General features: G+C 43.6%; 2 protein-coding genes across 3 annotated transcripts in view; both read right to left on the reverse strand.

Moving 5' to 3' along the window:
- The window catches only part of scap (SREBF chaperone), a 34168-nt gene extending 15169 nt beyond the window's left edge, over positions 1–18999 (reverse strand). Inside the window, exons 1-12 of one of the 2 annotated variants that reach the window (XM_084356206.1) lie at positions 18799–18999; positions 12721–12921; positions 9334–9454; positions 8770–8927; positions 8004–8224; positions 6198–6303; positions 5515–5687; positions 4344–4470; positions 2191–2303; positions 1973–2067; positions 1758–1856; positions 216–428 (exon numbers count right to left, since the gene is read on the reverse strand). In XM_084356206.1, the coding sequence (XP_084212332.1) occupies positions 216–428; positions 1758–1856; positions 1973–2067; positions 2191–2303; positions 4344–4470; positions 5515–5687; positions 6198–6303; positions 8004–8224; positions 8770–8927; positions 9334–9454; positions 12721–12842 (1548 nt within the window). In that variant the 5' untranslated portion in view covers positions 12843–12921; positions 18799–18999. Of the gene's footprint in view, positions 1–215; positions 429–1757; positions 1857–1972; positions 2068–2190; positions 2304–4343; positions 4471–5514; positions 5688–6197; positions 6304–8003; positions 8225–8769; positions 8928–9333; positions 9455–12720; positions 12922–15531; positions 15909–18798 lie in introns of those variants that run through there. The other variant, XM_084356205.1, reaches the window with a different exon arrangement.
- A 738-nt stretch (positions 19000–19737) lies between these two features.
- elp6 (elongator acetyltransferase complex subunit 6) lies at positions 19738–23374 on the reverse strand. The gene is made up of 7 exons (XM_084356567.1): positions 22905–23374; positions 22657–22735; positions 22494–22564; positions 21748–21872; positions 21437–21653; positions 21110–21274; positions 19738–20774 (listed from the first exon to the last, which is right to left on the reverse strand). Exons 1-7 carry the CDS (start codon positions 22956–22958, stop codon positions 20649–20651), a joined length of 837 nt encoding a protein of 278 aa, XP_084212693.1. The 5' UTR covers positions 22959–23374; the 3' UTR covers positions 19738–20648.
- Between the last annotated feature and the right edge of the window lie 639 nt (positions 23375–24013).

The following is a 24013-nucleotide window of genomic DNA, read 5'->3' on the forward strand; positions in this document are numbered from 1 at the left end:
AGCAATGGCACACAGCTCGAGGGTGCAGCCACACTCATGTATAAATATTTGAGCGAGAATGTTCCTGTCACTCTTCGTGACACTAATACAAAAGAATGCAATTGCTAACACAATGACCTTAGGCACAGGAACAGTGCTGTAAGACAAAAATGTCAGACAAAAGACAGGCAGCAGACCGGAGACAACACAGAACAACTTTCTATCCATCTTCTCACCATGATGATGCGCTGAGCCAGGCGTGTGCGGGCCAGGAAGTACACCACACGCAGCCTCTTGGGAAGCCTCAGGTTCCTGAAGGCCGGGGTCTGCAGGGTGATCGTGTGGGGGGAGGGTCGTGGGGGAGGAGGGACCTCTCGTGTACGCAGCGGGCCGGGCTTGGGTGGCGGCAGTCCTGCTTCGGCTGGTAGGCGCCGGTTCAAGTCGGCCAGCTGTGGGGAATAACAAGGTTTACACATCAGGTAGCAATGACTCGTTCTGACCTTCTTAAAATGACATTTTCCACTATTTTGACAACTAAAATAAATCAACTGATTATTTGGAAATAATCACTAGCTGTTGCCATATTAATCACATATTTTACTTACAGCACATGTTCTTCTAAGGATTAAAGGTTTAAGGAAACTTTAATCTGTTTTTTTTGTGTATGTACTTGTATAGGCTTATGGTGCTAATGCTAAGTTAGCAGGGCACTGAGCTAAACACCGATGAATGATTTCAGTATGTGTGTGACAGGTAGTGAAACAGTAAGAGGTTTTAAATAAGGAGTGCACATGTGTGAAACAGTAATCTGAAAACTATGTGGTTAAAGGATAACTACCGTTTTTTACAACCTGGACCTTATTTCTGGCAAAATATATGATCATTTACTCACCCAGATAACTTTGGTGTCATTCGGCGTCGTTCGGACGAAATTAGATCCAGTGTAGCGGCGATATATCCATATAATGGGAGAGACGGGGCAGCGACACACAGCCTCTATAACGCATTATCTGCCACGAAACTAGTTAATTTCATCAATATTTTGTTATGAAATGCTAGCGCTATTCCCCTCTGAGTCCGGGCTCGTCCGTTATCAACATCCGGGGTCAAACTAGCAGTAGCAGCTACAGGTAAACAAGCCGCGCTGTCGCGGGTGCGCGCGCAGCTCAGAGACGACATCTTCCAGGTCAGAGGTAGTAGATCAGCCTACAGACCCCGGATGTTGACAATAGACGAGCCCAGACTCAGAGGCTAATAGCGCTAGCATTTCATAACAAAATATTGATGAAATGAACTAGTTTCGTGGCAGATAATGCGTTATATAGAGGCTGTGTGTCGCTGCCCCGTCTCTCCCATTATATGGATATATCGCCGCTACACTGGATCTAATTTCGTCCGAACGACGCCGAATGACACCAAAGTTATCTGGGTGAGTAAATGACCATATATTTTGCCAGAAATAAGGTCCAGGTTGTAAAAAACGGTAGTTATCCTTTAATGTGTGTGGGTCTGTGACTGCTGTGTGACCTCTCGTATAACCTACATCTGCTCATGACAAACCAGTTGTGTTTGTTAGACCCAGTTTTCATCATCAGTTATCTTCATGTTTACATTTGAGGTTTCTGCATTGGTTATTATGGTCGATTTGATGAAACAGGTGTTTTATATCTTATCTTACATCTCTTTTTTTAATATAATCATGACTAAAAAATGTCTTAATAGTACAATGATATTATAAGGTACAAGGTTTAAGTGTGTGTATGTGTGAGAGTTTTAACCTCCATGCGTCGGATGTCAATAGATAGCACTGTGGTGAAGAAGAACATCTGCAGGAAGAAGTCCGACACCAGCCCCACAACAGCGAACAGACAGAACTCCTACAATATACAGAAACCAGGAGAGACATCATTTTATTATATTCTCACAGTTTCTCAATTGTTTTCAAACAGCGTTAACACATTTCTGTTCAGATAAGATAAGATATATCCGTTACCTGGATAGCTGGCACCAGAGTGAAATATCCAATGAGGATGATGCAAAGTTCAGTAGCCATGTTCTTCATGATAGACCAGCTCTCATTACTAAGGCCTGGAGAAAAAGAAACCAACATTTAAAAAAATAAAAACACTCCAGAAGCTGTTCAGTTTACTACCCTTTGATTTCTTAATAAAGAAAAGAAGAAAGTAATGGTTGACCACTCTGTGGCCTTACCCTGAGCGATGCGCAGTTTAACCTCGAGGTCGACGGGGGTGGACACAACGGACTTGGTGAGGACCAAAACGTTCTCCAGGCCGATCACCACCACCAGGTAAGGAAAAATCTCCCTGCAGACAGAAAAGAACAAAACCACAAACACAAGAATAAACAAAGACTTTCTTCAGAGTGTAAGTTTCATAAAATGTTCATACTGTGCATGATCATTACTAGGTACATTTTTCATGCAACTTGAGCGTGTTTTTGAACCTCTGTCTGCACTTTATTTCCCCCCGACACATTCAAGAATCTGACAAAGAACCCAAAACTACAGTATGTTTTAGTTCCTGGAGCAACAGTATTACAGGAAACACCAAGCAAGAAGTGCAAGAGGTGGAACTGAGTGTGTCGTTGTGGGTGATGATTCATTTCAGCAGCAGTTTTGCTGTTTTTGAATAACTAACTGTGTGTTCATCAAGATTTAATTCAAATAAAAGTCAGGTAAATCATCAGGTTATCTATTTGTCACGCTGAAGCAAAGTGTCTGTGACACTGATCAAAAATACACCAGTGATTTTACAATGAGGGTTCCCTTCCTGTCAGAGCAGCTGACAGAACAAATCAAATCATGAGCTCTAAATTATCTATCAATACTTGGCAGGTGTCTGCAGCCAATTTTCTCTTGTGGAAGTGTAAAGAGAGATTAGTTTGAGGGTATAGATAAGCTTCTCCTGTAGAAGAAGTGTATAACTGGGTCACAGAGGAGTCAACAGCTCTGCGCGTTACATCAGACGCACTCAAACCCTTCGACACAGCCCTGCATGTGCTGTTGACCATGACTGAGCAGAATGTAGCATAGCTTTTGTGCGTATCTTTGTTATGTTGACCTTGATGTGCGTCTATGCAAATATACAGAAAGTTCTAGCGCAGCTCACACAGACTTGCGTGCTTCTTGGTCAGTGGCTGGACAACAGTGTGCAGTTATCACGCCACGGTGTCTGCTTTCTAACAGTCCTCAAATGATTGGACAGCCATTGAATGTCAACATCTGTTAAGGCCCACCCCTTCCTGAAGTCCCACCCACATCCACGCCTCGTCCCTTCATCTTCATCCACGACAACAAACTGACTTTTTGCCAGCTGCGTAAACATTAACACAAGTCCATGTAAAATCAATGCAGAGGAAGTGGGAAGTCAGTAAGCCGGCGCGTGTGTGTGCTAAAGTGTGTGCTGGTGGCCCTGTCCTTGTCTTTCCATGAATAAGATAAGAGATAATGATAAAATTGTAACCGTCTGTTGGGGCAGTAAATATTAACAGGAAACATTTGAATGTCAATAGCAGAGCATAAGAGGACGACATAACAGCTGCAGAAACTGTTTTTCTGTGAGCCCACAGAAATGAACTGAAGATGAAGTGTTTATGTCTTGTTTCCTCTACAATTGATCTTGATCATATTACCTCAATTTAGTGTAATGTATGCATGAAAACAAGCTGTAAGATACATGTGAACATGTTTCTGATTCAAGACAGCCATGCTACAGTCATGCTAGCAGCTTTGAGAGGCTTTACTTTGACTCAGTGGAGCTTTGGGCTGAATGCTAACATGATAAAAATGACAATGCTAACATGCTGATGTTCAGCAGCTACATTGTTTATCACGCTGACCATCTAAGTTTAGTGTGTTAGCATGCTAACGTTTGCAATTAGCATTAAAAACAAAGCACAGCTGGATGGGGAAGTCATTCATTGTGCAGGTAATTGGCCATAAACTTAAGTACTGGACAAATATAGCTTTTGAACAGTTAATGGCACTAGGTGAAAACTTGGCATCGTGAATATCTGTACCAAATTTCATGGCAATCATTAGCTGTCAAAGTTTCTCGCTAAAAAGCAGAAATGTCAACCAGGTGGTGGCATTAGAGGAAAAATCAGAGGATCGTCAGGATTTGTTTTTCTGAGAGAAATATTTCAGTCTGGGAAGTGAGCCACGCTGCTAACGTTTCCCAACAAGTTCCCTGTCTGCCGACGGCTTTAAGGGTTAAGGCTAATGACTGAAGTAAAACCAATAATTTTCAACTCAATCACAAACCCTCAAACTGCTGACCCAAATTAACCAACAAAGGTGGAGCCAAAACTTTTGGACAATCTTCCAAAACAGTGGGCATTCCTACCCTCCATTGAGCGTAGGCGTCAGTCCAAACAGCGTACACAGTCCCACAGACATGAGCAGAGAGCTGAGGACTGTCACCACAGCAGCCAGCGCCAGACCCCACTTAGACTTCACCATGTCAATCTTACCTGCAGGGAGGGAAAGAGGATATGTTGAGGACAGGACACTACAGCTATTAATTAGACAGTTACATTAACTATTATAACTATTCAACATCTCATTCATTTTGTTTGAGTTGTAATCAATCGTGCCAAAAGAGTTTAATATAAGAGAAGTGTTTGAGATGCCAGTTAATGACACATAACACCAGGTTTACTGTTAAAATAAAGACAAATTCTTGAGCAGAAAACGAAAAAAGAAAAAAAGAGTTTTCTTAAAAACTTGAGGAGGAATTTAGGATTCATAATCCAAAATTGTTCCGGTATTAATAACCTTTTAAAACGCTAAATTTTATAGACTTTTTTTTGATTAGTCAAAAATATTTTAAGCCTTTTTTATACTTCTGAAAAGTTTTGCATTCAAATATAAATTCTGTCGACCCCCACATTGTTAAGATCGAGCAAAATAATGTTCTTCAAAACTGATTAACATAAAATAGTTGTATGTATAGCAATGCTAGCAAAAAGGGGAAACATAAAAAAATGACCCTTGAAAATTTAAAAAGGAAACTAAAACCCTGACAGGAAACATAAAAAATAAATAATTTTCTCACTTTGTCCCAAAAATAAAGACATAAAATGATCATAACTGCAGTTACAAGAAATGTTTATGTTACTTTGTACATTACATTTTAAATTAATGTCTTTAACAAGGTGCCAATCTAATCAGCTCGAGTGCTTACATTAACTTTGTGTACTTCGAGTACGTGTGCGTTTGTTCCATGAAGTAATGTTTGTACTGGCAAGTGGCTGAGGGTTAGACGAGTGCATTCTTACAGTGGTGTGCAATGTTCCTGTGTGAGGATTATCCCTGTGCCAGACAGGAACAACCTTGGCACACAAACACACGTGCGCACACAAAGGCGCAATAGGCCTGAGAGTCTGGATCTTTGACACATTTCAAAGATTAATTAGTCAGAGGTGTTCGAACAAAGAAAACTAAATTAAAGCAAGAAGGAAAAGGTACGGTGGAATAAGACACTCAGGACAGAGCAGACAGGGAGCGGGACTGACGTGTGGAGAAGTAGATGTAGGCAAAAAGGATGATGTATGTGGTGACGAGCGGGATGAGCTCAGCGATGCCGATCTCCTCTTTAAAGTGGACGTGAACCATGTGGTCGTCTCTCAGGCTGCAGTTGGCCGATGGGTGGAGCTGCTTCAGACGGGCCCGCAGGCTGCCCAGGAACCTGAACACACACACAGACGTCACAATCATGACCAGCACTGCAGATACAACAAAAACTGATTAAAATACACAATTACTGTACGGAAATGGTAGGACAATACAGATGATTGGTATGATCTCAGAGTTAGACCGGCCAGATTTAGTCCACATTTCTTCTGGTCACAAATAGATAGAAATTGTTGCTCAAAGGCAGCAAAGCAATCCAGCAATTTTGTTCAATTTATCTTTTGGCTCAGTTTAAATGAGTCTAAACGGAGGCAGCAGACTGTTCATTATGGCAGTCTCATTTTTATTTAACCTTTCTTTAATCAGGAAGTCCCTTGAGATTAAAATCTGTATTTTGAGGGAGCACACGCTTACAACGTTACAGAAAACAGAGAATAGAGCAAGTTGAAATGTAAAATATAATCTGATGCATTAGATAAACATGGTGTGATAGCATGAAAAAGAAACACTGAAAGGAAAACAGATGCAAGCTAATATTTTATATCTAAGAGCTAAATGTGCTTACCCTGCATCATAGCTGGACAGCACCACAGTGATCGTGTACGTCACCACTCTCTTCCTGTTGTAGTGACTGACGCCAGTGTACTTCCCGGGGACGCCAAACAGCAGGTCTATAACACGCAAACAAAGTTTTTTTAAGCACACATAGTTCAGCTCATTACTGCAGATGTCTGATTTCCTGTCGTAGTGACTGACAGGAAGTCAAAAGACAAGTTATTCACACTTCCGAGTAATCATACGAGTTGCACAGCAGCCAACTCAACATCCCTACACTTGTTTTAAATGCCTCTTAAAGATACAATATGTAACATTTCTGCACTAAAATGTCTAAAAACGACAAGATATTTGTCATATAATTCATTGAGTTATGTTCTGACATTATCCTAAATGTTTCCATCAATGTTCAAACCCAGAAAAATCCACGTTTACTCAAGTTAACATAACTGCACTGATGACGAGGGAGATGCGTGGGAGTGTGGGACCCCCTGACTCATGGCGGCTGTGGGGACATACTTTATGATGCAGGTTCCTAAGGCGGTCGGACCGGCAGTAAAGAGTATCAGTCTGACTGTATCTGGCAGCCAAACTGTCTCCGAATCCAGCTCCAGCATAAACTTCCCACCTCTAAATCACTCGAGCTGGCAGGTGAGGCAGAATGCTGAGCGAGCTTTGGCCGGTCAGGGAGGGTGATGTGGTTCACTATGTCAGTGGGTAAAGTTTCAGAGTGGATTCAATAAGATCCAGAGGAATGAAACTGCTTGTTCTCTGTCAATGTGAAAGCTGCTTAGTTTTCTGATACCACAAATCCCCACGCACGCCCTCCCTGCAATTACTGCTGCTGAATGATGGTAGACTCCTTCCAACAAGGCAGTCAGAGAACAAACCCCTTCTGAGTAATCTCCACTCCTCTCCTATATATTATTTTATTTTAAAACAACCATACCAATCATCATAATCATACTACAAATAAGTGAGTCATATAAGATGGTCATGTTTGCATCAGCATACACTCAGATATCACTCAGACTGTCAGTTTCGGCCTCTGCTCGACTGTAAAATGGATTTTTCTTGGTGAGTCATTCGAGCCGCTTAATGGCACTTAACAGTAAGAGCACATCTCTCTCACAGCACAAGTTATTAAACTGAAAGCCTCAGAAATCAAAAGGCATTTTATAGAAATGAACAAAAAAAACAAACAACTTTACTTCTCACTTCATTTCATACCTCAGTAAAACGTTTATGGTCTCAATCACTACTTTCAAGTCGTCTTTAATTCAGCGTGTTCAGTTCATTTAGTGAATTAAAGCCCGATCTCATGTAGATGATAAAGCAAGGTATGCTTCTGGGTGTGGCTACCTTGTGGCTGACATGTCGCTACCAGAGAAAGTTGTCAAACAGGACAAAGGTGTAGCAGCGTGCACCTATGGCACTGTGTGCATTTAAATAGCCGTGAACTTGTTGTTGGGTGTTGTCAGTTTTTTGTCTGCGAACTCTGAAAGTTAATTATAACATTTCGGTTGCCATTTTGTTAAGTGTTCAGAGTCAGCTGTTTATGTTCTGGTAATTAATTTGCTGTTTATTTATTTTTGCTGGCTAGTGCGAGTGTTAGCTTCTAACTTTGCTCCTCCCCCTTGTCCAAATATGGTCACTTCTGGCTGCAAAAAAAACAAGATGGTGACGTCCAAAATGACAAACCCAAGACCCAATTCACACTTCTAAAACTGACCCGTCACATCTCACTCTTTATCCATTTAATCGTTAAATATCCCGTCTAACGTCTCTTCCCCCCCATCCTCGTCCTCGTCCCTACCTCGCAGCGTGGCCGAGGTGTGCAGGCCTTTCGGTTCATGTTTCTGGATGGTCTTGAGGAGGTCTGGGTCCGAGTCGAAGAGCTCCCGCTGGTTCTGCCAGTAGTTGCCGGGAGAAACGAGCAAACAGCCGTGCTCTGGCAGCACAGACTGCATCCGCCGCAACCCCGGAAACAGGTCGGTCACCTGGAGACAGAGCGACTCCAGACTGCGAATCCCAGAGCTGACAAAGGACAGAGAAGGAGCAGACAGATGGAGGAGTTCATATAACAAAGCACCAAAAAAAGAGAGAGAGAGAAGTATAATGTCATTAACTTCTCTATTGGTACAATGTTTTAGATTTGAACGGACTGCTGTCCCTTTAATCAGAACACATATCAGTGCTCGGTACAGTACAGCTGTAGGAACAATCAGAGGGGTGCAGCAGGTGCTCGGCCTTCAAGTTCATAACGCTTCAATAACTCAGTTTGTTTGTTATTACACCACATTTTTTTCATAGATGTCACAGATGTTTTACTTTCTTTCTCTCACGCCAAAGGCAACACAATCTAAGGTTCAGTTCTTGACTCTGAACTGCTGAACACACACCAATGTATCTGAAAAAGCAGCCGTGTTTGAGACACAGATGACAAACTTTAAAATATTCACTTTGTCTTTACCTCCAATAAAAGGTAATTATCAATAGAGATATATATGATAAATGATTTATCTGATTTACCACTGTGTGTGTGTGTGTGTGTGTGTGTGTGTGTGTTTTTGTGTGATTACCTGTCGGAGTAGACATGGTTGCGGATCTCCTCCAACAGGCTAAAGGCTCGACCCAGTGGCGACCGAAACACATCCACCGGCACCAGGCTGCTGTCCCATGGAGACACCGCCGCCTTCACCAACACCTGCTGGATGTAGGCAACCGGAGGACCCCGGTACTACAGCACACACACACACACAGACACACAAACATGTAGGTGACACATGTAGACAAAACATGAAACAGTTTGTGTACTGAAGCAGCCACGTTAGCAGGTAGCACAGTTTAATATTTACTTTTGTAAGCAGAACTCAGTATCAGTGAAAGTCTTCTGTGAACACTGTTGTCCTGCCTCGGAGGCTCACAGTAAATTAAAACTACTGCTGACATCTGCTGTAAGTGAGCCAATCGCTTTGTGTTCATCTTCTGCCTTCATAATTTATGAGCCTCCATCTTTGCTGTGAAACCTGTATGCCTACGTCGGGGTCTGAGAACCAGTTTTAGACTTTCAGAGTGAGAAAGACACTTGGGGATGAGGATTAGGATTCAACGTATATGAATGTGCGTGCGTTCTCTCCACCTACCCAGTCGGGCCGTTCTCCGAGGTCTCCCTGAGGCTCATGGGAAGGGACGCTGTAGTCTCGCACCCCTGTGGTGAACTCCACAGGACCCGTCCCAGGCAGGGGAAGCCTCAATAACGGATAGCTGGGGGAGAGAGAGGGAGGAGGGCGAGGGTCACATGGTGTATTACAGATATGAAACACAAGTGTGAGAATGACTGAACCTCTGTAACGAGTGCTGACATGATCCGTTTGAACGTTTCAACAATATGTCAAATTTCAAATTTGATTGAACTGATATTTCAAATTGATTTTTAAGCGGCTGATTATTTCTACGATTAATTGCTCCATATTCAAAATTGTCAAATATTCGTCAAGATTTCCCAAAGTAACGTGTTCAAATTGTTTATTTTGTCTAACCAGCAGTCCAAAACACAAAAGCTCTTCATTTACTGTCATAAAAGACAAAGGAAAAGCAGCGAATCCTTAAATTTAAGAAGCAAAACCCAGCAGAAGTTTGGCATTTTTCTTTCGATCAACTAATTGATTAATCAACTAATCCCTGCAGCTCTACAGGCGACCAGAGCCTACATATTTTCCTGATTATTTCTTTCTCAGTCTGACAAAAAGCAGCCAAAATGTATAATATGAAATATAAATAAACATGATCAAATCTTAGTATTTGTGCTGCACAGTAGCTTATAATCAGCTGATACATAAGCAGATATAATAATGCACAAATACAACCTAATTTCCAACTAATGAATTAAACAACAAACTGATTTCACATTAATATTGACAAATAAATAACACATTAATTCAAAGACAAAGGTGTACATGTAGAAATAACAGACTACTTGATGATGCAGTCATGCTAAAGTGTCTGTTTAAAGGTTAGCAACTGTGTTACGTGCGTATATGCAACACTTGAGAACATGAAACCAGGGCCTCCAGCGTTTCTCCCCAGATGAAGTGCTACCTGGAGAGACCCGCTCCCTCTTTCTCCTGGAAATGGGCGGGTCCTTATGAAACAAGTTCCCTTTGAGCACTAAACCACTTACTTCTTGTGCCGCACGTGTGTTTGTAGGGGGTAGCAAGTTCATTTTGAAATAGTGTTAGGCAACCCTGACACACAGCGAACAGACTAAGCCTTCAGCGGTGGCAGGAGAGATGGATAGATAATAAAGACATAAGTTATGCTTACTGATCACGTACACCCACATCACAGGATTAACAACGTGCAGCTAAGTCCAATTCTTGTACAACCACAATCACAGGAGAGAAATCTCAAGTGTCGCTAAGTTCAAGTATGTTGTCATTATGAGCTTTTGCAATAGGCGGTCAAGTCAGGACAGACTCCCTCAAGAAAAGCCGGTTACAGGACTGTTGTCAAGACCCAGACAAGTCGAAACCAGAGCTAAGTTGAACTTACGAAACGCAGGAGACGAGAATTTGACACTAGTCAATGTGTGTTTGACCCGTGTTGGTAAAACAGCTGTCACACTGCTAACAAGGCCTCCAGTCTGCAGCGTCGATCCTGATACACATCACCGACAAACCGAAGAAGTACACCGTGTGCTAACAGCGAGCGACATCAGACTATCGCCTCACATCAGGCACTATCTGTCCACAAGGCATCTGTTAAATATGCACTTCTGTTACATCATGTAAACAAACCGCACACTTATCAGCTGTGTGCTGGAAATCAGACCAGAGACGTTAACACCTACAGTATGTGATAGACGGATGAGTCCTACAAATGTACCTTTTAAACAGAAAAACACAGAAAAAAAACTAGTCAACAGCAAGCAGGTTGTTATTAGCGATGGTTTGTTATCTTGATGTCAAAGAAAGTTTCCAAACAACTACAAGATTTGATGTTTGAGGTTAAGTTTTGGTTGAGTGACTTGAAAACGGTCCTAAAACTAAGGAGCAGGTGATGAAGTATTTGCTGAGTCACTGGTATTGATCAAACGTATCGATCCTCAGCGTCCACGTGGACAGTGTAATGTCATTTTGTGCTGTTGGTCAGTTACAGAAAAGACCTCTCTTCACTGTGTTTTCCTCCCTCTCTCACCTCCTTCCCCTCCACGCCTCCCACCTCCTCCCCCACTCTCCGAGGTCACTGTACCTCCACAAAGGCCTCTTTTGTGCAGAGCCGGCCCCCCTCCTGACAGACAGATGGAGGGACAGGCCTCCCATTCTCACAGGGCCATTTTCTCACAGCCCTCTGCTCTAGTCCTGCCTTAAACATCCCCGTCGTCAAACCCTTTTCTTTCGCGTCGCCCCGGGTGGCGGGTCAGCCGTCCGTTTGGTCGGCACCCCCGCTGTAAGGTGCTGCGAGGACAGCACGCAGCAGGTGTGTTTCAGATCGCTGAGATTGTTTTACAAAGCTTTTACTGATGAAGCCGGGCCAACTCTCTGACCTGTGTTCTCTCTTTTGACCAGAGATTTAGCAAGAGTAGATGTGTGCGTGTGTTACGTGAATGTTTGTGTCGGCGGGGGGCTGTTATGTGTGTGCAGATGGCCGGTTCAGTGGAGCTGAGCCGGTTACTCGTCTCCTCCGTCCAACCACTTTCTCTTCGGTTCAGTTGAGAAGAATGTAGAGGAAAGTGGTTGGACGGTTTCTTTATTTAGATACATTTTTTCCTGAAAAAAGGAACAAAACTAGACCTCGAGACTGAATTCACCCAACCAACTGTACTCTGGACGTACAAAGGTCATAGTTACAACAAAGTCTCTACCAGTACCAAACAAGTCCCAACATTTTAGCCCACAGATGCCCCAGATCAGAGGCGAACTGGTGCTTGCTCCTGTGAGCGACAATCACCATGTGTGACCGGTTCAAAGACGCGATCTGAGCGCTTGCAGACGCCCAAAAGATAGAAGACAAGCTAAATGTGTGGTTGTGTTTGGGAGCCACGCAACGGGCCGCAGCCAATCAGAGACGACACAAGCTGGAGGAGGGGAGTTCTTTCCTTTTTCCCCATCGCATCATTTCCTGTGTCACTTCTGCCGTGTTTTCATCACAAAACCCAGTTTAAAGACCAGACATCCTGTTGAATCATGTTGTGTGCAACCCACATCTACTTCAAAATCAACTACAAGACTGACAGTTGTGTAGTGTGACTAGTACAGTCATCTGATGACTTATAGTCATGTAGTGTAATCAGCGCTTTAGAAAGTCAGCTAGAAATCCTTCACATTTACTGCTTGGAGAAGACGTCTCTGGGGAGAAGACGTCAATAGAAATCTCTCACATAATGGATGCATGACGGGAAATGGGAAATGTATATTATCAGCTACAGTTTCCCCACAAGAGAAATGAAATCATTACTTCTGCATCATGTTAACTGAATAAACAAGACAGGCACAGAAACATAAGCGACAAACTCCAGACCGAACACCTACCAGCAGGTGAGGATGCTGGCGGAGGTGAAGAGGATGATGGGGACCGGGTAGGAGGCACACAGCAGCCCGTGGCGGTAGAAGGCCGCCGAGATCTTCTCTCTCAGCTGCTCGCGCAGCGTCATTCTTGGTGACGGGGTCAACTCCCGGCCATTGGGAAGCACTGCGCGACCGATGACGGCGCGCCGCGGGGCATCCAGGGACCTGGAGGAGAAAATAGTTTAATAATTCATTTAAAAACTCAGAGATGCTGGTTTGTCTTTCACACTGTAGAAGCTAACACAAGGTGCACAAATTACTGATTTGTTTTTGACTGTTGGTGTAACAGAAATAGGAAGCTAACAGCAGGTAGGAAACAACGACAAAACCTCTGAGCTAATCTACATGTTGAAAATGGCAAGATACCCTGACCCTATCTCGTGATGTAAGAAAGCTAGAGGCTGTTACCTTTCTGTTTGCATCTTTAAAGCCATTTTAATGCCAGGACTCGCCTCCTCGTGTGCAAAACAAGTTCCCCCCCGACACTATTTTGCAGGGGCACCGTGCTGCATCCTGAGTTTAGCGCCGCCCAAGACGATAACGATCGGTTTAAAGACATACAAACAACTACAACTGAATGAGGATAGGTGCAGCCAGACCTCTGGAGATCCAGCCATGCAAGACCACCAAAGAACGAATAAAATACCGAACGTTCAACACTGAAACTCCTCTTGTTTCATAACTTGGGCAGATCTGAAGATAAAAATCAGGGAAACTTGTTATTATCAACTACTTGTTGACAACTTGTTGTACAAAAATCTAATCTTAAATTGATCTTAACTGATAATCAACAGAATTACTGCTTGTACTCGTACTTTGAGGTTTCGATGAGATGGATTAAGTTAGCAGAAAACTCCTTATTAACTTTAGAGGTGATTCAATAATGTCTGACATTCCCACTATCCTGCGTCTCACATGTGACGATTTTCTTCTTCTCTTTGTCACAACTTGTAGGGAATTGAATATCTTCGGCTTTTGGATTATTTGTCAGACAAAACAAGTTGATCTGTAATTGTCAACTTGATCTTCTATAGGAAAAGTTAAATATCTGTGATTTATGATTAATCCTCTACGATGCCAGAAATGAGTCAGAAAGTTTCCTGGAGCTCACGATCATCACGACCTCCTCAGATCGTCTCATGTTTGAGCAGCCATGACAAAGACCTGATCTCTGACTTACAGCTTTCTGGTGCTTCCTGAAAGCTCAGGGTTAAAAATGTGAAAAGTAACTGTGACTGTACGTTTCTTGTAAATAATATCTTGCATCACGTCTCTCTGGTACATCTCCACAGCTAACAACACAGAGGCCAGCTGTTTAAGGAAGCTCCTGTCCTGAACACCTAATTCTCCATGTGTCGCCACACGTGCTGCTGCCGTCTACAGGAATGTTGTGTTTTTTTCCTTCAGACAAACTCACACAGGAGTCTCATGCTCGACAACACCTAAACACACAGCTCATTCACCAGCAGCAGAAAGAAGGTGTGGACGCCGTCCCACCAGTAGGAAACACGCAGCTGCTCTGACGCAGGCAGATGTACACGATCTCATTGATCTCACATACCTGAGTGAAAAACAACCACCGGGTCGCCTGTTAGGAGGCTTTTGTTATCGGACGCTGGGTAAACTCCACCTCCACTCAGGTAGGAGAGCTCAGAGAGATACGCTGGCCGAGGAGGAAGAGTGGAGCGTTTAACAGAGGTCCTTAAATAATATTTTAAAAGTAATATCACGTAATATCATCTATTTAATCACGATCAACAATCGAAACTGAGATCTTTTTATCTCAGTTTACACAGACTTGAAATAGCCTGTGATTTTTGCCAGATACACCATTAAAACACAACGTACGTAGAAGATAATTCATTTTTGGCACGTCAGGAGCTTTGGGATTCAATATCTTGTCACTTTGACACGCAGACCAGGGGAATCGAACCAGCGACCTTCTGATAACAAAACGCCAGCTCTACCCCTGAGCCACCGCCGCCCATAGAAAGCCACCTAGTCGGCTTCATCGCTCTGTTGGTTTGTTCACAAAGCACAAATCTGTTAGTCAACGTGGCTGAAGAATTGACAAGTAATCCTTCAGTCGATTGACAGAAATTTAATTATTAAGTTCTGCAACTATTTAGAAAATAAAGCAGTTATTTCAGTTTTCAAACAGTCAGTTTCCAGATTTTCTGACGTGAGGAATTCATGTTTTTCTGTGTTTAATATCATTGTAAACTCACTATTTCAGTTTATGATGTCCATTTCTAAATAGGGTGTCTGTGGCTCAGGGGTAGAGCCGGCGTCTTGTTATCAGAAGCTCGCCGGTTCGATTCCCCTGGTCTACATGTCGAAGTGTCGGTCGGTACCTTGCATGGCAGCCCCCGCCGTCAGTGTATGCAGAACTACTGTAAGTCACTTTGGAAAGGCTTCTGCTAAATGCAAGTATTTTCTGATAATGTCTTTTCGACTCACTTCAAACACAAATCAGGACCCTTCAGTTTCTCATCCCGACTCAATCTGCTGTTGACTTCTCTGCTCAACCTCAGCTCTGGTCTGTGTGTTTACTCAGCCGACAGGTTATCAGTGTTTGTAGTCGAACACTGTTTGACTGACTGCCTCGGCACACAAGCTGCAGCTGGATTTGTACAGTATCTCTCTCTCTCTCTCTGTTGCCTCTCATCACAGTATTTTGTTAATGCTGCCAAAACACAACAACACAGCTCGGCCACATGAGCCGTTACCACGCTGTATCCATCATACAAGTGTTACACTGCTCTGAGACCGTACCTGCTAATTGGAGACCAGGTTATCTCTCTGGCTCGTGGCTGCTTCTGTCCCCTGAACGCAGCGGCACTGGGTTTTTTAAGCTTAAGCGGTGCCTTGTGGTTAACATAGTGCTCCCCTCTTGACTCGGGCAGAGTGTGCGACTGCTTGGCTCGTCCCCCCGGGAGCAACGGAAACATTCCCTGGGAGGAATCTGCCTCAGGAGCCTCTTGATCTGCTGTTATAAATACCCTATACAGTAAGAACAGCAACGTCCTGGTGAGCTCGCACAATGGCTTCTGCAAAGGTCAAACGGGGCTTTGAAGTAAAGCCTTTCTGCTCTCTGTTTCTGAAGGGAAGTCGACTCTCGGCCGGGTTCTGGTCCTGCTCGCCGTCCAGCAAGGGAAAACTTTCAGTGAACGCCTCCATTTCTTTTCAGCTGTCTGTCCAGTTCGCTGCGTGCTGTGGCGTTACGTGGGTGCAGCAGCGAGACCTGATTTGGCAAAGGCTCAGCAGCATCTCCGTCAGTGGACTAATCCGGGATTGAGCCGATCGGAAACTCAACGAGCAGGGCTCAGGGCCTGTGGCCACCCCCCAGCGCCTCCCTCCTCCTCTGTTCACAGCCTGCAGGCAGCCTATCGTGTATGTTCAAGCACGCCAAGACAATCACATCTCAGAAGCATGACGGGTCTGAGAGAAAACCTGAACTTCACAAGTAGGGTACAGGTAAACTGTTGTGTCAGGCTGGTTTGACAGGAAACCAGCAATTGTTCAGAAATCCTCTCCTGTTGTAGGAAAACACCGGCTAACACAGATGCTGGAATAAAAATAACATTTCTGCTGAAACCCAACAAACCGCAAATAACTTCTTCACGACACCAGAGTGGAAAATGTCTCAGTTAAAAAGAAACCCTGTGCTTTTTACACAAACGTGCTCGGCAACTAATAATGTAACAAAGAGCGGTCTATACGCTTCCCACGTGAGACGCCAGGCACACTCGACCTGAAAACAAAAACACGGCTGCAGATATGACGGACACAGTGTTTCACGGTGCCAGCACAGATTCAATTAGGGAGATCATTGTGGGTCTCTGCAGCTTAATTAGGAGGCCTGCAGATTAAACTAGATTTAAAGAGCCACATGCCTACAACATAAACTCAGACCAGACACCACACTGGACTGGAGGATCTGAAAAAGCACAAAAATGACCAGCTTACCTCTTTTGAACACTCCCTAAAATGCCAAGCTTGAAGGCATCTCCCGGGCTTATAGCGTCAAATTGCATTTCTGTATCATCCAACTCATTTACATGACTTAGTGAAGTACTGTAAGCCAGAAACTATACTAATATCCACAAATATCCCAGTGAGCTTTAGGTTTTAGTCCATTTTCCGTAACATAAATGCGTCAACATTTAATCCCATAGTTGCGAAATGTGGAGGCACGCTCCTCTGACCACTGACTCCCATCAGTCCTGTTGTAAATGTGGAGACGAGCTCAACGTGGATGAGCTGATTACTGCGACACGCAGCCTTTTTACAACCAGAGGGAAATGTCCTGTCAATCAGTAACCATATTGTAATAATAACAGGCCGTCCACTTCCACACAAGGGCTGCATTTTCTGGCACAGCCTTCAGAGGAGGAGGAAGATGTAATTAACTACATTTATTTAAGTATCCATTTCCAATCATTTCTGACAATTATCGTGCACATGCCACGAACAGAATATTACACTTTTCCCGCTCACATTTTTAAACCTAGACCACGTTACATTATCCAGAATGGTGAAACAGTAATCACAAGACGGTGAACACATGCAGGGACGATGATCATGAGGATGATGAGGGGCTGATGCAACCCTGTCGCAACATCACCTGCCAGGAAGAAGCTAAAGCAGAGAGCCTCCCACAGCTGGAGATCACATACAAGGCTCAAAGATGGTTCTCAAATAAAAGTAGTTTATTTTTACTTTTATTTATTACTTTGGGGAGGATTTAAACACAATTTTAAGACAGGAGGGCAGGAAGGATTCAGTAACCCATCACAGGTTTCCTCTTCAGCAGCACTTCTGTACACTATATTTACCTCAGACATATTTACCACACAGCATCTGTCAGATCAGTTGGTCTCTGACAACATGTCAACGAAAATAACAGCTCATGTCTTCAACAAACCTATAATTTGACCTGAAAAGCTGCAGAAACCTCTGATTTTGCATATGAAAACAATGGCCTTATTTATTACGGTTAAATGCTATTAACTTTCTCGAGCATTAGACATAAACAAGCATCTCTGTTTGTCCTTATTATGTGATTATTTCATGAGTGAATCCATATTCAGGATCCTGCTGTCAGGTCTCAACTGGCTAGCTAGCCAACTACAACTGCCCACCGTGATGTTTAGTGGACACAGCTAGCTAGCTAGCTAACGTTAGCTGCCAGCATCTTGCAGCGTCTCTCAAACTTTTATTTTTAACAATTATATTAACACCCAAACTAACGCTAACCCTTCACCCGTGTTTCCAACTCTACTTTCACAAAACGTACGAAGCGTGGACGTTAAAGCCAAACCCAGTAACTGTTAGCTAGCTTGCTAACGTTACCCGAGTGCGTTAGTGGCTGAGGTGATCTTTCGCGTACACAGCTCTCCAAACCCAGAACATTTTAACGCCATATATTGTTATTTCTTATGTTCCCGGCCACAAACACACACACACATGAAAGAATAAAGTAACTCAATTGTTTTACCTTCTCTGTGCTAGCAGACAACTTGTGATGGCACCAAGCTAACACACGTAGCTAGCAAGCGCCTAGCTACGCTAGCTCCTCTATGAACCCAGTGAACCTAGGTCCCATTCAATATGTATTTTACGAATTACCTAAAAAAGCTTGTTATAAGTAGAAATACGGCTGTATGGGCCATGAATGGGTAGTTTTACCAACACTCGGTGTACATGGTTGTCATTGTGACACTACGAGAGTAGTTTGTAGCCAACAACGCTGCCAATTACCAAATTAACGCTGAAGTTAGCTTGTGTAGCTCGGTGACGATGTTGTGTTGTACAGTGGGTGTTTGGGATGTCCGGGGCTCATCTGTGATTCCGCTTAACAAAACTGATGCACATGAAACCCAGCGGCTGTAACCTCACTGCTATGCCCACAACAACGCTCAGTAGCTAGCAGTATGTCATCAGACAGTCCCAATGGCTCCCATGCTTTCTTGCGCCACGGAGCTCAGTTTCGCAACACGGCTAACGCTAATGCTAACACGTTATAGCTTATACACTTGCCTGGACAAACTTCAGAGATTTCCCAAATGTAGTTCCCGTTGCTGTGGTGCTCCTGGGTAAAGTGGCGAGCAACTGACGCGTTATTCCTTTTGTTTTGGCTCTTAGCTTGAAGGCTAACTTGTATGTCTCGGCTGTGATGCTGACACGCAGGGGCAGCGCTTCAAATCTACTGGTTGTCAAACCCCAGCGAGCCCTCTCCACTCCGACCTCTCACCCGGCGGAGAGCGGCGCAGGCGCAGAGCGACCTCTAGTGTGCACACGGAGGATAACAACAAACAACAAAAACAAAAGTGTGATTTCTATAAAGCAGATGCGGGTGTTAGATAAATACAGTGAAAGTATCATCATGCTAAAACAACACTGTGCCCTTTAAACGAGCTGTCATGGCCTCTGTGAGGTTGTGATGTCACAACTATACAGTCTCCGCCCACCAGCCGTGACCCCGAGGACCCCAGGATGAGCGCCAGGCTTTGAGGCCACACAGGGGCTCAAAATTGACTCGTCTGACATAATTTGAGCCATCAGGTCCAATAAAATTTGGACTCTCTAGAAGCCACACAAATATAAACTATCTATTCCCATTCAAGTTAGCCGGGAACCAAACCAGAACCGGCTCGGTTGACGGACGTCTCTAGCAGCTTTCATAGGAGTGAATGTGTCTCCGTGGCTGTGTCCAGATATAAGTGAAGGTCCCTGATGACCCCAGCATGTCTGCGGTTGCAGGAAAAAAAACAGCAGAAACATGATATGTGGTCCCTGCTCAGGCCTGTGGGAGTTGACCAATCAGAGCAGGCTCGGTCTTAAAGAGACGGAGCTAAAATAGAGGGTGAATAGAGGTGCTGCAGTCATGGACAGTATGAGAAAAGTCAATAAAATCATGAACCTGAAAATGAGCATAATACGGGACCTTTAACACAGATAAAGTGACAGCAGGCCATGTGATCACTGTATATTGTCTTTATTTGTCTACATCAGTCGTTAACGTTCACTAACCATCACAAATGTCGACATCCGACAGCACAGCATGACTCTGCAGACACGCCATCAGCACACCAGCCTGATATTCATCATTTATCACACCAACTGACATTTTGTTTCCACTCTAATTGTTTTAAATAGCTAAAAATAAAAAAAAAATCTGAGAAGTGAGCAGCTTTTCAGACGTCTGGAACCAGCTGGACGGATCACGGTGTCTTCACGGTGCCTTCCAGTCCATGTTGGAGGTTACAACTTACTACCTCCAAGCGTTCCAGGTACACAACGCAAAGATTTGGCAGACCGTAACAAAATAATGTCTCTTTGGTGAGTGTTCACACAACTACAGCCTCTGTCATGCAGCCTCTGTGTATATATAAACGATATAGAGGAGGGAAAACAACACTTGAGGTAACAGACGCCGCTATATATTTTATTTTATGGCACTTTTGTACCTGGAAACATCTTAATATTTCATAAACTAGCCTAATATAAGAGCCGTCATCCACAAATACATCCTCCCCTCCTCTCCACGGGTGCTGCCATTGCTGTGTGACGTCAGACAGCTGCTCCTTCATGAGGTCGAGGTAGAAGGACGCGCCCCGTGTTTCATTGCGCTTCTTCTTGCAGGAGGTTGGAGATTTTTAATTTGTCTGGACACACAGCAGCGTAACTCCAGACAGTCTTTGGTCCAGGCTGAGTCCTTCACACCACAAGCATCCAAATGTAAAAGCGTGGCTTTGGCTGGTTAATATGTCGACTTCACCGAAAACCACTGTGGCGGCTGAACCACCAACATTTGTATAGTCTGAATAAAACAGTCAGTTGTCAAGTAAAACAGACAAAAGGCAAACGAGGGGGTTGAAAGGTGGAAACTAGAGAACAGCGCTGGACGTCCCGCGAGCGAAGAAGGAGGCTCCTTTATCGTGGACCTTGTACTGGAAGAGTTGGTTCTGTGTGTACTGCCCGTCAGCTTGTCTCCTCCGCCAACGCACCTCCACCTGAAAACAGAGAACACATTCAAGATCTTTTTATACAACATGAACAAACAAATCCAGATCTCCAGTTCGCATCCTTCCTGGAGAGCAGTGAGAATGTACGACCCTCCACAGAGCAGTAAGTCTATCATTTGGCAGCAGTGTTAATTATTTTGATGACAATAAATATGAATCAGCTTCTGTCATTTAAATTATTCTGAATAAGAAACAAGCTTATTAACAACCAAAGCATTCACACTGAGATCTGAGGAACATAAAACACATGAATATTCACCGTCTGTGTGATAAACAGCTGAACGATGCTGGTGACTTTAGTCGCAGCAGAAAAGCACACACACCTGTCCATGTATGTCCCTGCAGAAGCCAGTAGGGAGACCCCGTACGTGAAGGGTGAGGCTACACTGGTGGGTCAGACCCTTCAGAAGTCTCTCTGGGCCTTCGTCATCTCCGTCGTCCTCCTCCTCTTCCTCACTATCACAGCGTGTCAGCATCACCACATTACCCTGCAGTCACAGTCAAAGTAATGGTGATGAGACAGAGTTTTTAATACAGCTAATCACTTTATCCTTTGTTCTTATAAAACATACTGTACAGCAATCATGTGAGTTGCAGCTTTCATTTACCACAATCAAAAGACAGTATCATGCTGACAACAAGAACCAAACCTGCAGCTGGGAGCAGACGGCGGCCCGGCAGTAGTGGCTGAAGTCCAGCACGGCTCCAGCGCTCACCCCCAGACTCAGCAGCACACTGAGGTCGTCCACCAGCAACACAGGAGGTCCCCACTCCTCTGTGTCGTCTATCCCCTCTGTCCTCTCACCAGTGCTGCTCACACCGGACCGGACGAACTCGTACAGACTCTTCAGGCCGACAGAAGGATCCCTGGAGGAAGAGACACGAGGGAGATGGAGATAATGAGTATTATTACAGGGCAGGACTCCTACGCATATCTGGAAGTCTGCAAGTTTGTTTGTACCTGAGGAAGTCCATGGCCTGACTTCCTGTGTCGGTTCCTTGAGGAATCAAAACTGACAACGACTCGTTGAGACCCTCCAAGAAAACCAGCTGACCTTTTTCCTTCGCTTGTGCGAGGCTAACACCCTGAGGACACACAAGTCACACAAGTCACACACAGATACACACAGATGTAGTGTCATTACTTGTGATGGCACCAAGCTAAAGGCAAACATGTGGGAAATTGCTGTAACACGCATTATTTTGAGGCTTAACTGATTTGTTTTAATCAGTTGTTTGGTCAATAAAATGTCATTAAATGATGAAATGTTTCAATTATTGTTTCCCAAAGACCAAGATGACATCCTGTCTAGCTTTGTCCACTGTCCAACCGTCACAGAGGAGTTAAGAAACCAGAAGATATTCACGTTTAAGAAGCTGGAATCAGATAATTCTGCCGTTATGTACCCAAAATGATTAATTTGAATATCAAAATAGGAAAACGCTAACATTTCTAAGAAGGCCAACCAATAATGATCAATAAACCAATAACTCTGGCAGTGTTCCTGTGACTGCAAATGACTTAATCATACACAAGTGACAAGAAAACTGTGTTTTACAGGAGGAGACATGATGGATAAAGCAGAATATCATTCAGCTGAATCAATATTAGACTGACTGCAAAGTAAAACATCAACTTTTCATGTCATAAAGTCTTCTCAAATCACTCCACCTAAAGTGTAAATGTTGGTAAGAGTGAGGACTCACCATCCTCTGACTGATGGCACTGTAGTGATTGAAGGACTGAACCAGACCCAGAAACAAAACTCTGCAGCGTGCTGAAAAACCCAAACAGACACTGTGGTTCAGACTCTGTTAAATAAACTATACCACATTTAAATGAACAGTTTTATATCAGCTGATAACTCACCTCGTAGGTACAGAGACAGGAAGTGGTGAATGAGGAAAGAGGCATCACTCTGTCTGTCTGACAACAAGATAAACTCTCCCTGTAGGATGGGAGAAAGTTACACATTTGAGAAACATGTATGCTGTGTTATTTTGCGGCTAACGTCACATAGCATGCACTGCTAACACAGTTATATATCTAAATATAACCGTGTGTAATGTAACAGGGCACAGCATCATGCTAGCTGCATCAAAATGTTGGATCCTTACCTTAGTGAAGCTGTCGGGAGCGGTGTTCAAGATACTGTTCAGCTCTGTATACATTGCTAACCCTACTAGCTAACCTAGGCTAACTGTAAATAACACAAGCTAAACAGTTTGTAGCTGAGCTAAAATGAGGTCGCAAAATAATTCTTGTTAGCAAGAATTAATCTCAGAATATGTCTTGTAAACATACGGTCAAAACGTAACGTTAGATATGATACTTTACACCATTATTGGACAACTTTCCTCCCTGCTAGCAGCTGCGCTAACGTCAAGTAGCATGCTACCAAAGACGAGTGAAACAAAACAGGAGGTCTCGCTCTGCACCGAGCGGAAAAGTCATATAGACCACGAAGAAGCCGTCTTGCATAAACGTTTTGCGTTTAACAATTTTTCCTTTTTTCGACTTTTATATGACTCAGTACGACACAATAACACAATCTCACAGATCTATAACTGATTTTCTTGTTATTCAATGCGTGTTTTTGTCTCGAAAACCAACCGCCTCAGCTCTGTGACAGATTGGTCTCCATGGCAACAGCAAGTGTCATCTCAACTTGATAGACGATCTTTGCCCGCACATGGCGACTTCTTCGACGTGCTTCTGTCCTGATGAGGCTGACGTCAGCGCCCCCTGCTGGTGATAGGAGCTCCTGGTGGACAGACAGTAGTAGTAGTGGTGGTATTTGTGGTGATGGAGGCTGTTATTAGGAGGCTATCACTAGAAATATAAGTTACATGCAAGAATAAACTCAGCTAGCAGGTTTTTCTTTTAAATTCAGGTTTTTTAGCATCAAATCGTGACTCAAGACAGAAGAAACCGTCCTTTTGAGGTAGTTTATGATACTAAAGTAAGGTGTAAGCATACACGACGGGAGTATATTCAATGCTCAACCTGAAAAATTAGAGATAACCCTCCCTAAAGAGATTTTTGCACCAGGAAACCAGATGTGAACCTTAGTCATACCATCAATTTGCTTTATATTTATTATTACCAGGTATGTAGCAGGAATTCTCACCTTACGTCAAGGAAAAGATGGCTTAGATGTCGACATGAGTATCTGCAAAAATTACCTTAATCAGCTGAACTCTACATGCTTAAAAATGCTGGGTTG

Source organism: Pagrus pagrus (genome assembly GCF_965226575.1).
Source record: "Pagrus pagrus genome assembly, chromosome: 7".
In the NCBI taxonomy this organism is placed as follows: domain Eukaryota; kingdom Metazoa; phylum Chordata; class Actinopteri; order Spariformes; family Sparidae; genus Pagrus; species Pagrus pagrus.